The 15,276-nt window shown below is 43.7% G+C and overlaps 1 protein-coding gene across 2 annotated transcripts in view; it reads left to right on the forward strand.

Moving 5' to 3' along the window:
* The window catches only part of CFAP299 (cilia and flagella associated protein 299), a 967,879-nt gene that overhangs the window by 364,546 nt on the left and 588,057 nt on the right, over positions 1-15,276 (forward strand). For both annotated transcript variants that reach the window (XM_069745705.1, XM_069745706.1), the window contains exon 3: positions 3,074-3,164. In XM_069745705.1, coding sequence (XP_069601806.1) covers positions 3,074-3,164 — 91 coding nt within the window. The remainder of the gene's footprint in view (positions 1-3,073; positions 3,165-15,276) is intronic.

Genomic DNA, 15,276 nt, shown 5'->3' on the forward strand with positions numbered 1-15,276 from the left:
TAGAGAGATGGTGTGTTCCACTCCAAGGTGTTCTCCAGGTTGCCTTTCCTGAGCTTCGATCTTCCGGCTCTCGTTTTGTAGTTCTTGGAAACTACACTGCATTAGGCCTACAAATTGGGTATGGGGTGTAGAGAGATGGTGTGTTCCACTCCAAGGTGTTCTCCAGGTTGCCTTTCCTGAGCTTCGATCTTCCGGCTCTCGTTTAGTAGTTGTTGGAAACTACGCTGCATTAGGCCTACAAATTGGGTATGGGGTGTAGAGAGATGGTGTGTTCCACTCCAAGGTGTTCCCCAGGTTTCCTCGCCAATGCTTCGATCTTCATGCTCTCGTTTAGTAGTTGTTGGAAACTACGCTGCATTAGGCCTACAAATTGGGTATGGGGTGTAGAGAGATGGTGTGTTCCACTCCAAGGTGTTCTCCAGGTTGCCTTTCCTGAGCTTCGATCTTCCGGCTCTCGTTTAGTAGTTCTTGGAAACTACACTGCATTAGGCCTACAAATTGGGTATGGGGTGTAGAGAGATGGTGTGTTCCACTCCAAGGTGTTCTCCAGGTTGCCTTTCCTGAGCTTCGATCTTCCGGCTCTCGTTTAGTAGTTCTTGGAAACTACACTGCATTAGGCCTACAAATTGGGTATGGGGTGTAGAGAGATGGTGTGTTCCACTCCAAGGTGTTCTCCAGGTTGCCTTTCCTGAGCTTCGATCTTCCGGCTCTCGTTTAGTAGTTGTTGGAAACTACGCTGCATTAGGCCTACAAATTGGGTATGGGGTGTAGAGAAATGGTGTGTTCCACTCCAAGGTGTTCCCCAGGTTTCCTCGCCAATGCTTCGATCTTCATGCTCTCGTTTAGTAGTTGTTGGAAACTACGCTGCATTAGGCCTACAAATTGGGTATGGGGTGTAGAGAGATGGTGTGTTCCACTCCAAGGTGTTCCCAGGTTGCCTTTCCTGAGCTTCGATCTTCCGGCTCTCGTTTAGTAGTTCTTGGAAACTACACTGCATTAGGCCTACAAATTGGGTATGGGGTGTAGAGAGATGGTGTGTTCCACTCCAAGGTGTTCTCCAGGTTGCCTTTCCTGAGCTTCGATCTTCCGGCTCTCGTTTAGTAGTTGTTGGAAACTACGCTGCATTAGGCCTACAAATTGGGTATGGGGTGTAGAGAGATGGTGTGTTCCACTCCAAGGTATTCTCCAGGTTGCCTTTCCTGAGCTTCGATCTTCCGGCTCTCGTTTAGTAGTTCTTGGAAACTACACTGCATTAGGCCTACAAATTGGGTATGGGGTGTAGAGAGATGGTGTGTTCCACTCCAAGATGTTCTCCAGGTTGCCTTTCCTGAGCTTCGATCTTCCGGCTCTCATTAAATTGTGGTTAAATGGAACAACTGCATTTGGCGTACTAGTTGGTTTGGGGCCTACTATCGGTGTCTGCCACTCCTTGCTGTTCTCCTGGTTTCCTGTCCTGAAATTCCGTTTTCAGGCGCTCGTTAAGTAGTTGTTAATGTTAGACTGCATTTGGCCTACTAGTTGGGTTGGGGCCTACTATCGGTGTCTGCCACTCCTTGCTGTTCTCCTCCACTGAACAAAGCTGTGCCGCCTGTTTACTACGGTTGCCAATTTTGAACTGCATTTCGACTACTTACTGATTTGGGCCTACTCTCTGTGTCAGCCTCTCATTCCAGTTGTCCTCCACTGCAATGCCCCCTGGTTATTCCTGTGTTACCAATTTTGAACTGCATTTAGCCAACTTTATTCTTTGGGCCTAAATCTGTGTTTCCTCCTCATCCTGCCCATTGCCCAGCCAGTGATAGATGAGTCTGCTGGTACATTGACCCATAACGCGACATTCCCCGTGCACGCTACACAACAACATTGTGACCCTGCTGAAAGTCAGGTTGCTCTTCCCGCATACCATACCACCTTACACGAGGACAAAGAGGAAGGTGCAGATGAAAGTGCAGGTTCCTTCATCAGGTGGGGGGAGGAATACTAGTTGGCGACGTCACTGGCACAGGGCCTCTCATAGTACGCAAAAGTGTTGCTGCCGGTGGGAGGCGCCCCCGCCGTGCAAACACACCGCTGTACTTTGAGGGGCCCTGTGCCAGTGCCAATGCCAACGAGTGGGCCCCCCCTGCTTGCTCAGGTTCACAGCACTTGCAAAGTTGAAATACTTACCTCTCCCTGCTCCACTGCCGTGACGTGGTCCAGATTTCCTGGGCCCACTAATTACTTGAACCAGCCCTACCCACCACAACTTTAGCCAAATGACCCCCAATTTCAAATGCCTTACAATTATTATAAGGTAAATTACGCTTGACAAGCTTCATTAAGAAGAATGGATGGTTTTGACATTAAAATGGGCACTCTAGGTGTTTTCCTGGCCCTCACTCACTGCCGACTATGCTGCCCCATTGACTTGCATTGGGTTTCGTGTTTCGGTCGATCCCGACTTTACGTCATAATCGGCCGATTTCACTAGACCCGACTTTTGAGATAGTCGGGATTTCGCGAAACCCGGCTCGACTCTAAAAAGGTCAAGGTCGCTCAACTCTAGTGGTCAGTAGACCAGGGTCCGTGAACATTTTTCTCAACTCTAAACAGTTGTCAACATTTCTGGGAATGTATAAGTCTCTCCCCCATCCACTCCCCTTTTTGGAATACACCCAACCCTCTTCGTAATAATCTGATCTACTCTAGAACACCGATGTTTGGGGTGTGGTTTACATGCTATGGGAGTTTGTCCCTACGTAGCCAATTTTTTTTTTAAATTTAGGAAGCAGTGTTAGATGAGAAGGTTTATCTCACAATCATATCATACATGACTTTATATCTGTTTACCGTATATAGCTGTTTCATCTTATTTTGTATCCAAAATGTATGAAGTGTGAAAAGTCTCCAAGACTCTCAGGCTGCCAATCTAAAGGTTAATATACATGCATGATGTGTATGAAGTAATGCACTGTAAGGGGCCATCAGGGCAGACCAGGCTGCAGAACATTGAAATAAAAGTCACTGTGTTAAAGTAGTGTATGTAAGTTGTAAATGCCTATTCATCATTACAGTTGCCTTTTCTATTTTTCAGGATATTGTCAAGTGCAGGAAAAGAATTGAAAGATAATTTCCTGAAAGCTTTGGCCTTAAGGGAAGAGGCAAATCGCAATGGGAAGATGACAGTGAGTACTATAGATCGGATACATTGCTGCTCTGTGTAGTAGTTATTTTCTGTGGTCACACTTCACTGATTTGGAAATTAATTGCTGAATACTCATCTGAGATTTAGGCAGATGGTCGTTCTTACCCTTAGATTTGTAATGTACAGGTCCTTCTCAAAAAATTAGCATATAGTGTAAAATTTCATTATTTACCATAATGTAATGATTACAATTAAACTTTCATATATTATAGATTCATTATCCACCAACTGAAATTTGTCAGGTCTTTTATTGTTTTAATACTGATGATTTTGGCATACAACTCCTGATAACCCAAAAAACCTGTCTCAATAAATTAGCATATCAAGAGAAGGTTCTCTAAACGACCTATTACCCTAATCTTCTGAATCAACTAATTAACTCTAAACACATGCAAAAGATACCTGAGGCTTTTATAAACTCCCTGCCTGGTTCATTACTCAAAACCCCCATCATGGGTAAGAATAGCGACCTGACAGATGTCAAGAAGGCCATCATTGACACCCTCAAGCAAGAGGGTAAGACCCAGAAAGAAATTTCTCAACAAATAGGCTGTTCCCAGAGTGCTGTATCAAGGCACCTCAATGGTAAGTCTGTTGGAAGGAAACAATGTGGCAGAAAACGCTGTACAACGAGAAGAGGAGACCGGACCCTGAGGAAGATTGTGGAGAAGGACCGATTCCAGACCTTGGGGAACCTGAGGAAGCAGTGGACTGAGTCTGGTGTGGAAACATCCATAGCCACCGTGCACAGGCGTGTGCAGGAAATGGCCTACAGGTGCCGCATTCCCCAGGTAAAGCCACTTTTGAACCATAAACAGCGGCAGAGGCGCGTGACCTGGGCTACAGAGAAGCAGCACTGGACTGTTGCTAAGTGGTCCCAAGTACTTTTTTCTGATGAAAGCAAATTTTGCATGTCATTCGGAAATCAAGGTGCCAGAGTCTGGAGGAAGACTGGGGAGAAGGAAATGCCAAAATGCCTGAAGTCCAGTGTCAAGTACCCACAGTCAGTGATGGTGTTGGTCCACTGTGTTTCATCAAAGGCAGGGTCAATGCAGCTAGCTATCAGGAGATTTTGGAGCACTTCATGCTTCCATCGGCTGAAATGCTTTATGGAGATGAAGATTTCATTTTTCAGCACGACCTGGCACCTGCTCACAGTGCCAAAACCACTGGTAAATGGTTTACTGACCATGGTATTACTGTGCTCAATTGGCCTGCCAACTCTCCTGACCTGAACCCCATAGAGAATCTGTGGGATATTGTGAAGAGAAAGTTGAGAGACGCAAGACCCAACACTCTGGATGAGCTTAAGGCCGCTATTGAAGCATCCTGGGCCTCCATAACATCTCAGCAGTGTCACAGGCTGATTGCCTCCATGCCACGCCGCATTGAAGCAGTCATTTCTGCCAAAGGATTCCCGACCAAGTATTGAGTGCATAACTGAACATTATTATTTGATGGTTTTTTTGTTTGTTATTAAAAAACACTTTTATTTGATTGGATGGGTGAAATATGCTAATTTATTGAGACAGGTTTTTTGGGTTATCAGGAGTTGTATGCCAAAATCATCAGTATTAAAACAATAAAAGACCTGACAAATTTCAGTTGGTGGATAATGAATCTATAATATATGAAAGTTTAATTGTAATCATTACATTATGGTAAATAATGAAATTTTACACTATATGCTAATTTTTTGAGAAGGACCTGTATATACACTGCTCAAAAAAATAAAGGGAACACTAAAATCCCACATCCTAGATATCACAGAATAAAATATTCCAGTTGTAAATCTTTATTCATTACATAGTGGAATGTGTTGAGCACAATAAAACCTAAAATTTATCAACATAAATCACAACTAATATCCCACGGAGGTCTGGAGTTGGAATGATGCTCAAAATCAAGGTGGAAACTGAAGTTACAGGCTGATCCAACTTCAGTGAAAATGCCTCCAGACAAGGAAATTATACTCAGTAGTGTGTGTGGCCTTCATGTATCATGTGCCTGTATGATCTCCCTTCAATGCCTGGGCATGCTCCTGATGAGGCGGCGGATGGTCTCCTGAGGGACCTCCTCCCAGATCTTGACTAAAGCATCTGCAAACTCCTGGACATTCTGTGCTGCAACGTGACGTTGGTGGATGGAGCGAGACATGATGTCCCAGATGTGTTCAATCAGATTATGGTCTGGGGAAAGGGTGGGCCAGTCCAAAGCTTCAAAGCCTTCATCTTGCAGGAAGGGCTGACACACTCCAGCCACATGATTTGTGGCATTGTCCTGCATTAGGAGGGACCCAGGACCCACTGCACCAGCATATGGTCTCACAAAGGGTTTGAGGATCTCATCTCGGTACCTAAAGGCAGTCAGGCTACCTCTGGCAAGCACATGGAGGGCTGTGCGGCCCTCGAAAGTAATGCCACCCTACACCATTACTGATCTAAAGCCAAACCAGTCATGCTGAAGGATGTTGCAGGCAGCAGATCACTCTCCACGGCATCTCCAGACTCTGTCACGTCTGTCACATGTGCTCAGTGTTAACCTGCTTTCATCTGTGAAGAGCACAGGGCACCAGTGGCGAATTTGCCAATCCTGGTGTTCTGTGGCAAATGCCAAGCACCCTGCTTGGTGTTGGACTGTGAGCACAACCCCCGTCTGTTGACTTTGGGCACTCAGACCATCCTCATGGAGTCGGTTTCTAACCGTTTGTGCAGACACATGCACATTTGTTGCCTGCTGGTGGTCATTTTGCAGGGCTCTGGTAGTGCTCCTCCTGTTCCTCCTTGCACAAAGGCTGAGGTAGCAGTCCTGCTGCTGGGTTGTTGCTATCCTGCGGCCTCCTCCATATCTCCTGGTGTACTGGCCTGTCTCCTGGTAGCGCCTCCATCTTCTGGACACTACGCTGACAGACACAGCAAACCTTCTTTCCACAGCTCGCATTGATGTGCCATCCTGGATGAGCTGCACTACCTGAGCCACTTGTGTGGGCTGTAGAGTCCGTCTCATGCTACCACGAGTGTAAAAGCACAGCCAATATTCAAAAGTGACCAAAACATCAGCCAGAAAGCATTGGTACTGAGATGTGGTCTGTGGTCCCCACCTGCAAAACCACTCCTTTATTGAATGTGTCTTCATAATTGCCAATAATTTCCATCTCTTGTCTATTCCATTTGCACAACAGCATGTGAAATTGATTGTCAAACAGTGTTGCTTCCTAAGTGGACAGTTTGATTTCACAGAAGTTTGATTTACTTGGAGTTATATTCTGTTGTTTAAGTGTTCCCTTTATTGTTTTGAGCAGTGTATATATACTCCATACATTGTAATTGTAGGTGTATATATTATACGTTCACTTTTAAATGGCCATTGATCTGCCTAGTATTGAAAGCAGCTGTGTCCTCTTCCATCAATGGTCAGTCAATTGTATAATTATCTTGATGATTGGAAGCAGCAGAGTGCTGGTTTGTGACAAATTGGCAGCAGTGTTGATATATCTTCATGATCTCGTGGATGTTCCTTTACAATAATAATGAAGTGTTTGGAAAGTATTGCGCATACACTTTTTACGCACAATGGTGGTGTTTGTGGATTTGTTTATTCACTGTGCCACATGGCCGGGCATGCTCAGTAAGGGGCATAGCTAAGTAGCTATCTGGTGTTCTCTGGAGCTCCTAATGGTGGAGACAGACTGGGCTGCAGGTAACCGTAAGGTACCACTCCAGGGCAGAGACCGGTATTGCAGCTGCTGAACCCAGGGGTCAGGTACGCTGACACTGCTTAGGGCTAGGTTTCCCTTTGGAATAGTAAGTTCTGGCACTTCTTCAGAACGGTTACTGACATGGATTTGGGCTCGCTTCAGACACTTCGGTCTAGGATACTTGATCAGGGTTTGCCCGCACATGGAACGGGGACAATGTTCAGGCACTGGCCACTCATGAACCAGGGGATGAGGTTCAGGCAATGACTCCTCCAGGACCAAGGAACGAGGTTCAGGCACTTGCTACTCTGGGATCAGGGACTTTGGAAGCAGGACTGCCCGCTCCAGGACCAGGAGACTACGTATACAGGACTGACCATATCGGGACTAGGGGTACAGGTTAAGGACACTAGCTGCACCATGACCAGGAAACCTCACAACTCATTGATAGTATATCTTAGTCACTAGTAGCACTACACGTTGCTTAACAACTCCCTAGGGAATAGGGACTCTTTTATATAAGATGCTTCCCAGCTATTAGCTGTGAGCCATCTTGTAGGTGCACAAAATTATACTAAATGCCTCTCAACTACAAGCTGAGTGCATTAACTAAAAGCATACGCTTTTGCTTTAGAAGCAGGGGAGTGCACGCACACTAGGCGTGCTGTTGGGAACTGTGGCGCACACACACATACAGACCAGGCAGTAACATGAAGCAGGAGCATGTCGAGGGGCCTGAGTGTTGAGTAAGCTGGCATCCCTGCATGGAGGGGGAAGGGGATAGCATGCAGGGACGCCGGCAATAGCGCTACATTTGGCATGTTTACACGGGTAATAATAGGGAACAAGCGTTCCTAAAAATGCTTATTTGCCAATTATTGTCTTGTCTTAAGAAATAATCAACTGATTGCATGTTGCCTGACATGTTTTCACAGGTAATATTAGGGTACAGTTGTTCCTAAAAATGCTCGTTTGCCAATTATCGTCTTATCTAAACGAGTCTTAAAAAATAGTCCTCTGATGGGCCTGGCTGCCTTCCATACAAATATGGATTCTCTTGAAAAGACAACTCCTTTAAACACAAATATAATGAAAAGCTGAAAGGCAAGAAAAAACAACCACATAGCAGTAAATAGTCGAACAAGTGTCATAACTTTATAACTACATTAATTATTAACACTTTCTGAAACACCACATTGTAATTATTTTAACATTTGCAATAAACAACAAGTATTTTTGGAATAAATAACGTGTGGTATTTCAGCACTTAGAAGGTAAAAGCAATAACTAAGCTCTGTCTAGTAATATCTACTGGGAAATGAACCTCTGGCCCTGACCCACTAATACAATAATAATAATAATAATAATAATTTTATTTATATAGCGCCAACATATTCCGCAGCGCTTTACAAATTATAGAGGGGACTTGTACAGACAATAAACATTACAGCATAACAGAAATACAGTTCAAAACAGATACCAGGAGGAGTGAGGGCCCTGCTCGCAAGCTTACAAACTATGGGACAAGAGTATTTGTTAATGAAATGCCTTGATGTTAGTTTATGCTGACAAAGTCAGACGCCCATCGCGTTAAGTTGGTGTGACATGAAACACTCTGATCGGTTCAGACAGCGCAAATGTAAGCGGAATCTGTGAAGCCATTCTCCTTTGACATAACGTTCTGACTATTGGCTGTGACATTAAGAGCCAACTGAAGGTTGTAAGGGAAGGCGCTCCTGATAGCAGTGAAGTGTGCTTTAGAACTCTGACAAATGTTAAAGCCTACGTATAATGAAAGAACATTCAGAAAAAGCTCCAAAATAAGCCTGACATAATGTTATAGGAAAGTGATAGGTATGTCTTATAGGTCCATTCATCCATTCATCGTGGAGGATTGCTAAATCAATATTAGCATAAAAGTGCATGCGTTCTGTGTTTATTTTCATGAAGCATACATCTACTCTATTACATAAGTTAATAATTTGTCTTTCCTCTTATGTGGCATTGGTATTACGTCAGATTTATAGTTTAGCGCCCTTAATTCTCGGAATACCATTCTCAAGCATTTTATCACATTACCTTAGGTCTTCTTGACCAAACAAATTAAAAAATAATTAAGCAGTTCAATGATAGCAGAAAGTCTGCGAAGGCATAAATGGAGCAAATTGAATATATTAATTCTGCTCTAAAGGTTCAATATTTGTTAGAATATTCCCTTTTTATCAATGCCATACTTTTTTTTAACATAATAAAAGTATAAGATAAATTGCTCACATCTTGCTTTGCCTTTAATAATCTAGATTAATCCACATAATGTGAGATGTTAATTTATCTCCACTCAATCTTTCTCTAAAACTCCATTATAGGCTGTAAATTGAGCAAACTGAAACGCATTCCACATACCCAAGATATACAACATGCTGCCGCCAATCACTGGGCAGCACAGTGGCTCAGTGGTTAGCACTGCAGCCTTGTAGTGCTGGGATCCAGGGCTCAAATCCCACCAACGACAACATCTGCAAGGAGTTTTTATGTTCTCCCCGTGTTTTGGTGGGTTTCCTCCCACACTCTGGTTTCTTCCCACCCTCCAACTACATACTGATAGGGAATTTAGATTGTGAGCCCCAATGGGCACAGTGCCAATAATGACTGTAAAGTGCTGAGGAATTAATGGCACTATATAAGTGAGTAAAATAAATAAAATAAACAGGGAAGTTAGTCCCCAAAATGTATGCTGCTGTCTTACAGTCAAAAGGCCAAACAGTCTCCGAAAGGCTTTGGATTATTTAGAGTATACAAGGATCAAACTTGTTAAAGTTTTAAACTTTAGTTTAAAAAGTACAGTGCTTAAAACAAAAGGTATAACAAGAGAAAAATAAGTTGATATGCAAATATGAAAACAATTATAAAATAAAAAAAAGAAATCGTATATACTCGAGTATAAGCCGAGATTTTCAGCCCAAATTTTAGGGCTGAAAGTGCCCCCCTCGGCTTATACTCGAGTCACGGTAGCGGTGGGGTCGGCAGGTGAGGGGGTGAGGGCGCTGAGGTATACTTACCTAGTCCCAGCGATCCTCGCGCTGTCCCTGCCGTCCCACAGTCTTCGGTGCTGCAGCTTCTTCCTCTCTTCAGCGGTCACGTGGGACCGCTCATTACAGAAATGAATAAGCGGCTCCACCTCCCATAGGGGCGGAGCCGCTTATTCATTTCTCTAATCAGCGGTGCCGGTGACCGCTGATAGAGAAAGAAGCTGCAGCGCCGAAGACAGGAGGGGACAGCGCGAGGATCGCCAGGACTAGGTGAGTATGTTATATTCACCTGTCCTCGTTCCAGCCGCCGGGCGCCGATCCATCTTCCCGGCCGGCGCCTCCATCTTCCCGGCGTCTGCGCTCTCTGACTGATCAGGCAGAGGGCGCGATGATGCATACAGTGTGCGCGGCGCCCTCTGCCTGATCAGTCAGAGCAGAGACGCCGGGAAGACGGAGGCGCCGGAACGAGACGCTGGGAGCTGCAATCAAGGGAGGTGAGTATGTGTTTTTTTTTTTTTATTGCAGCAGTAGCAGCGGCACAGATTTATGTGGAGCATCTATGGGGCACAGTGAACGGTGCAGAGCACCGTATAAGGCACAGCTAGGGGGCACAATGAACGGTGCAGAGCACCGTATAAGGCACAGCTACGGGGCACAGTGAACGGTGCAGAGCACCGTATATGGCACAGCTAGGGGGCACAATGAACGGTGCAGAGCACTGTATATGGCACAGCTAGGGGGCACAATGAACGGTGCAGAGCACCGTATATGGCACAGCTAGGGGGCACAATGAACGGTGCAGAGCACCGTATATGGCACAGCTAGGGGGCACAATGAACGGTGCAGAGCACCGTATATGGCACAGCTAGGGGGCACAGTGAACGGTGCAGAGCACCGTATATGGCACAGCTAGGGGGCACAATGAACGGTGCAGAGCACCGTATATGGCACAGCTATGGGGCACAGTGAACGGTGCAGAGCACTGTATATGGCACAGCTAGGGGGCACAGTGAACGGTGCAGAGCACTATATGGGGCACAGCTATGGGGAAATATGAATGGTGTAGAGCACTATATGGCACAGCTATGGGGAAATAATGATCTATTTTTATTATTGAAATTCACCGGTAAATGCTGCATTTCCACCCTAGGCTTATACTCGAGTCAATAAGTTTTCCCAGTTTTTTGTGGCAAAATTAGGGGGGTCGGCTTATACTCGGGTCGGCTTATACTCGAGTATATACGGTAGAAGACCATCTATATAGGTAAATGTTTAGATATTTCTACTGTTTGCTTTTGGGTAGGGAAGGTTTATGCTAGCGGTCTACGATATGCTGAATGACGTGGATCTTTTACTTTGGATGCGTGCTGTATTGAACAAACAGTATCGGCAGCATTGCGACCTATCACGCTTGCTTGGACACTTGCTTGAAAAAGAAAAACTTCCATACCGTGTACGTTGTCTCTACCTTGATGGCTTTCAAAGTCTTCTGTAACACTGAGCCCAGCAGGTCTTAATGATGAAATAGAACAGTTTGTTTTTTAGAGAGAGAATGATCAATTAACATTTTGACCAATGTGCTATGGCACCTACCTATAAAAGAACTGCCACAGCCATGGGTTGTAATCCCTGATGAAGGAGGACAGCACATCAGAAACGCGTTGGATAATCAGCACTCTTTTTTTTTGCCTTTAAGAGAGCCCGTGGATAGTGATGTCTCAGGGGCATCTTGCAGCAGTTTTTCTTTTTCAAACAAGTGACTGAGCGAATGTAACCAACCGTGGTGCTGCCAACACTGTTCTACACAGTACGGATCCATAGTGAAAAATCCTCCCCATTCCCTCCGAATTCCTATCCAGCATATTGCTGGCTGATATTCATGGCTGAAGACTTCGAAAGTCATGCAGGTAGGGATGACCTATTACAGCAGGCGACCAATTTGAGCAGTTGAAAAATGTTGCTTGGTTTCGTTTGGTGGAAGTAGATGGTGTGGGGAACATTATTATGGCACATGTTGGAACTTTTGATAACTGTGGATGAATATTTGGACAAGTAGGACTTACCTAAGCATTCTTGATCGCCAAGTTCTCCCCTTGACGGCATCTGTTTACCCTATGACAGAAGATCACTCTCAGCTAAACAGTACACCATACCAAAAGGGTCCTACAGTTTTAGACTAGTTCCATGGGCATGACTGTGAACTTCACTGTCCACAGATCTTAATGCTCAAAGGGAGGAAACAACCGAACTAGAAGGTCAAAATGTGAAGCAAAAAATGCAAGTACACAGTACGTAGTACAAAAATTGAATAATTTATTATTAAGAACAAACAAAGGAAGAACAAAATGGTAACTGGCTCCAATAGCACACAGTGTATATCTGCTCATGAACATACACACGACCATAGCAACAATAGCAACGTTATAATACTGGCACCAAATGAAGTGATAACCTAATCATGCAGAAAGGGAACAAGTACGTAATATGGTGAGTATACTAATAGCAATGCAACTAAATATTGGTCCAAACAATGAAATCAAAAATATATGTATTTTATAAAAATGTGTGTTGAATCTAGATATATCTGCACAAATTGAAGGTGACCAGCACCAAACTACACATATATGTCAGTAATAAATTATGGTAAACCAAATAGTGAACAGGTAACCACCGTAGTTGAAGAATATGTAAATATATGACATCAAACATAAGATGTGGTAAAAATAAATATAAATAAGTAAAATAGGTGAATAGAAAACAATGTCCACTAAGGCACAAGAGGGCAGGAAAGTAATGAGGGAGACATTGTCTACGTCATGGTAGTGCAGCATTGCACAAAATTTGAAGTACATAGGTTATCAATTCCCATCAAGGCATCCATAAAGCCCAGATACCAAATGATACAGCGTAATACTAAATGTATTGCCACGGGACAGAATTACAACAGAGAGTAAGGTAGAGAAGTTAGATGGTAACATAAGTGGTGGTTACCTGACTGGTCATGGGGACGAGAGCAGGCATGCGCCCCACCAACTTTTGATAACTGTGGATGAATATTTTGACAAGTCGGACTTACCTAAGCATTCTTGCTCACCAAGCTCACCCCTTACATAGTAACATAGTTAGTAAGGCCGAAAAAAGACATTTGTCCATCCAGTTCAGCCTATATTCCATCATAATAAATCCCCAGATCTACGTCCTTCTACAGAACCTAATAATTGTATGATACAATATTGTTCTGCTCCAGGAAGACATCCAGACCTCTGTTGAACCCCTCGACTGAGTTCTTATACATGGCTATTAGATCGCCCCTCAGTCGTCTTTTTTCTAGACTAAATAATCCTAATTTCGCTAATATATCTGGGTATTGTAGTTCTCCCATCCCCTTTATTAATTTTGTTGCCCTCCTTTGTACTCTCTCTAGTTCCATTATATCCTTCCTGAGCACCGGTGCCCAAAACTGGACACAGTAATCCATGTGCGGTCTATCTAGGGATTTGTACAGAGGCAGTATAATGCTCTCATCATGTGTATCCAGACCTCTTTTAATGCACCCCATGATCCTGTTTGCCTTGGCAGCTGCTGCCTGGCACTGGCTACTCCAGGTAAGTTTATCATTAACTAGGATCCCCAAGTCCTTCTCCCTGTCAGGTTTACCCAGTGGTTTCCCGTTCAGTGTGTAATGATGATATTGATTCATTCTTCCCATGTGTATAACCTTTCATTTATCATTGTTAAACCTCATCTGCCACCTTTCAGCCCAAGTTTCCAACTTATCCAGATCCATCTGTAGCAGAATACTATCTTCTCTTGTATTAACTGCTTTACATAGTTTTGTATCATCTGCAAATATCGATATTTTACTGTGTAAACCTTCTACCAGATCATTAATGAATATGTTGAAGAGAACAGGTCCCAATACCGACCCCTGAGGTACCCCACTGGTCACAGCGACCCAGTTAGAGACTATTCCATTTATAACCACCCTCTGCTTTCTATCACTAAGCCAGTTACTAACCCATTTACACACATTTTCCCCCAGACCAAGCATTCTCATTTTGTGTACCAACCTCTCGTGCGGCACGGTATCAAACGCTTTGGAAAAATCGAGATATACCACGTCCAATGACTCACCGTGGTCCAGCCTATAGCTTACCTCTTCATAAAAACTGATTAGATTGGTTTGACAGGAGCGATTTCTCATAAACCCATGCTGATATGGAGTTAAACAGTTATTCTCATTGAAATAATGCAGAATAACATCCCTCAGAAACCCTTCAAATATTTTACCAACAATAGAGGTTAGACTTACTGGCCTATAATTTCCAGGTTCACTTTTAGAGCCCTTTTTGAATATTGGCACCACATTTGCTATGCGCCAGTCCTGCGGAACAGACCCCGTCGCTATAGAGTCCCTAAAAATAAGAAATAATGGTTTATCTATTACATTACTTAGTTCTCTTAGTACTCGTGGGTGTATGCCATCCGTACCCGGAGATTTATCTATTTTAATCTTATTTAGCCGGTTTCGCACCTCTTCTTGGGTTAGATTGGTGACCCTTAATATAGGGTTTTCATTGTTTCTTGGGATTTCATCTAGCATTTCATTTTCCACCGTGAATACCGTGGAGAAGAAGGTGTTTAATATGTTAGCTTTTTCCTCGTCATCTACAACCATTTTTTCCTCACTATTTTTTAAGGGGCCTACATTTTCAGTTTTTTTTTTTTTTGGCATCTGTTTACTTTATGGCAGAAGATCACTCTCAGCTAAACAGTACACTATACTACAAGGGTCCTACAGTTTTAGACCAGTTCCATGGGCATGACTGTGAACTCCACTGTCCAGAAATCTTAATGCTGTAGAGCATTTCTGGGATGAGGTAGAATAGTCAGTTCAGAGCATATGAGTACATCCATCTAAGTTACATTAGCCGTATGGAGATATTCTGCCCACATGGGCCAGAATCCCTGAAAGACTAAGTCAACAAGAGATCAAATATGCTACTAGATGGGTGCTTCTAGTAATGTGGTTATTCAGTGTCAATAGGGACATGGTTGTCTTCATAAGACAACCTACTTTAAACCACTTAATTATGCAATTACTGTAGCATTATTCAGTTTAGTCTTACATGGACAGGTCAAGCACACCAGAGCGAAAGTCACTCCTACGTGCGATCTTTATGTTCTGGCTTATCGTTGGGATCCTGATTGTCAATGGCATCTATGTGTTTAACAGACCTATTCATTTTTATTCTGTTCACTTAATTTATGAAAGTGCTGCTGATAACCCACAGCATGACTCTTTACTGTCATCACATAGTATTTGGTCAGGTAAGGCCCACATCCAGACAAAACAAAAGGTTGGT

Source organism: Ranitomeya imitator, chromosome 1 (genome assembly GCF_032444005.1).
Source record: "Ranitomeya imitator isolate aRanImi1 chromosome 1, aRanImi1.pri, whole genome shotgun sequence".
NCBI lineage: Eukaryota > Metazoa > Chordata > Amphibia > Anura > Dendrobatidae > Ranitomeya > Ranitomeya imitator.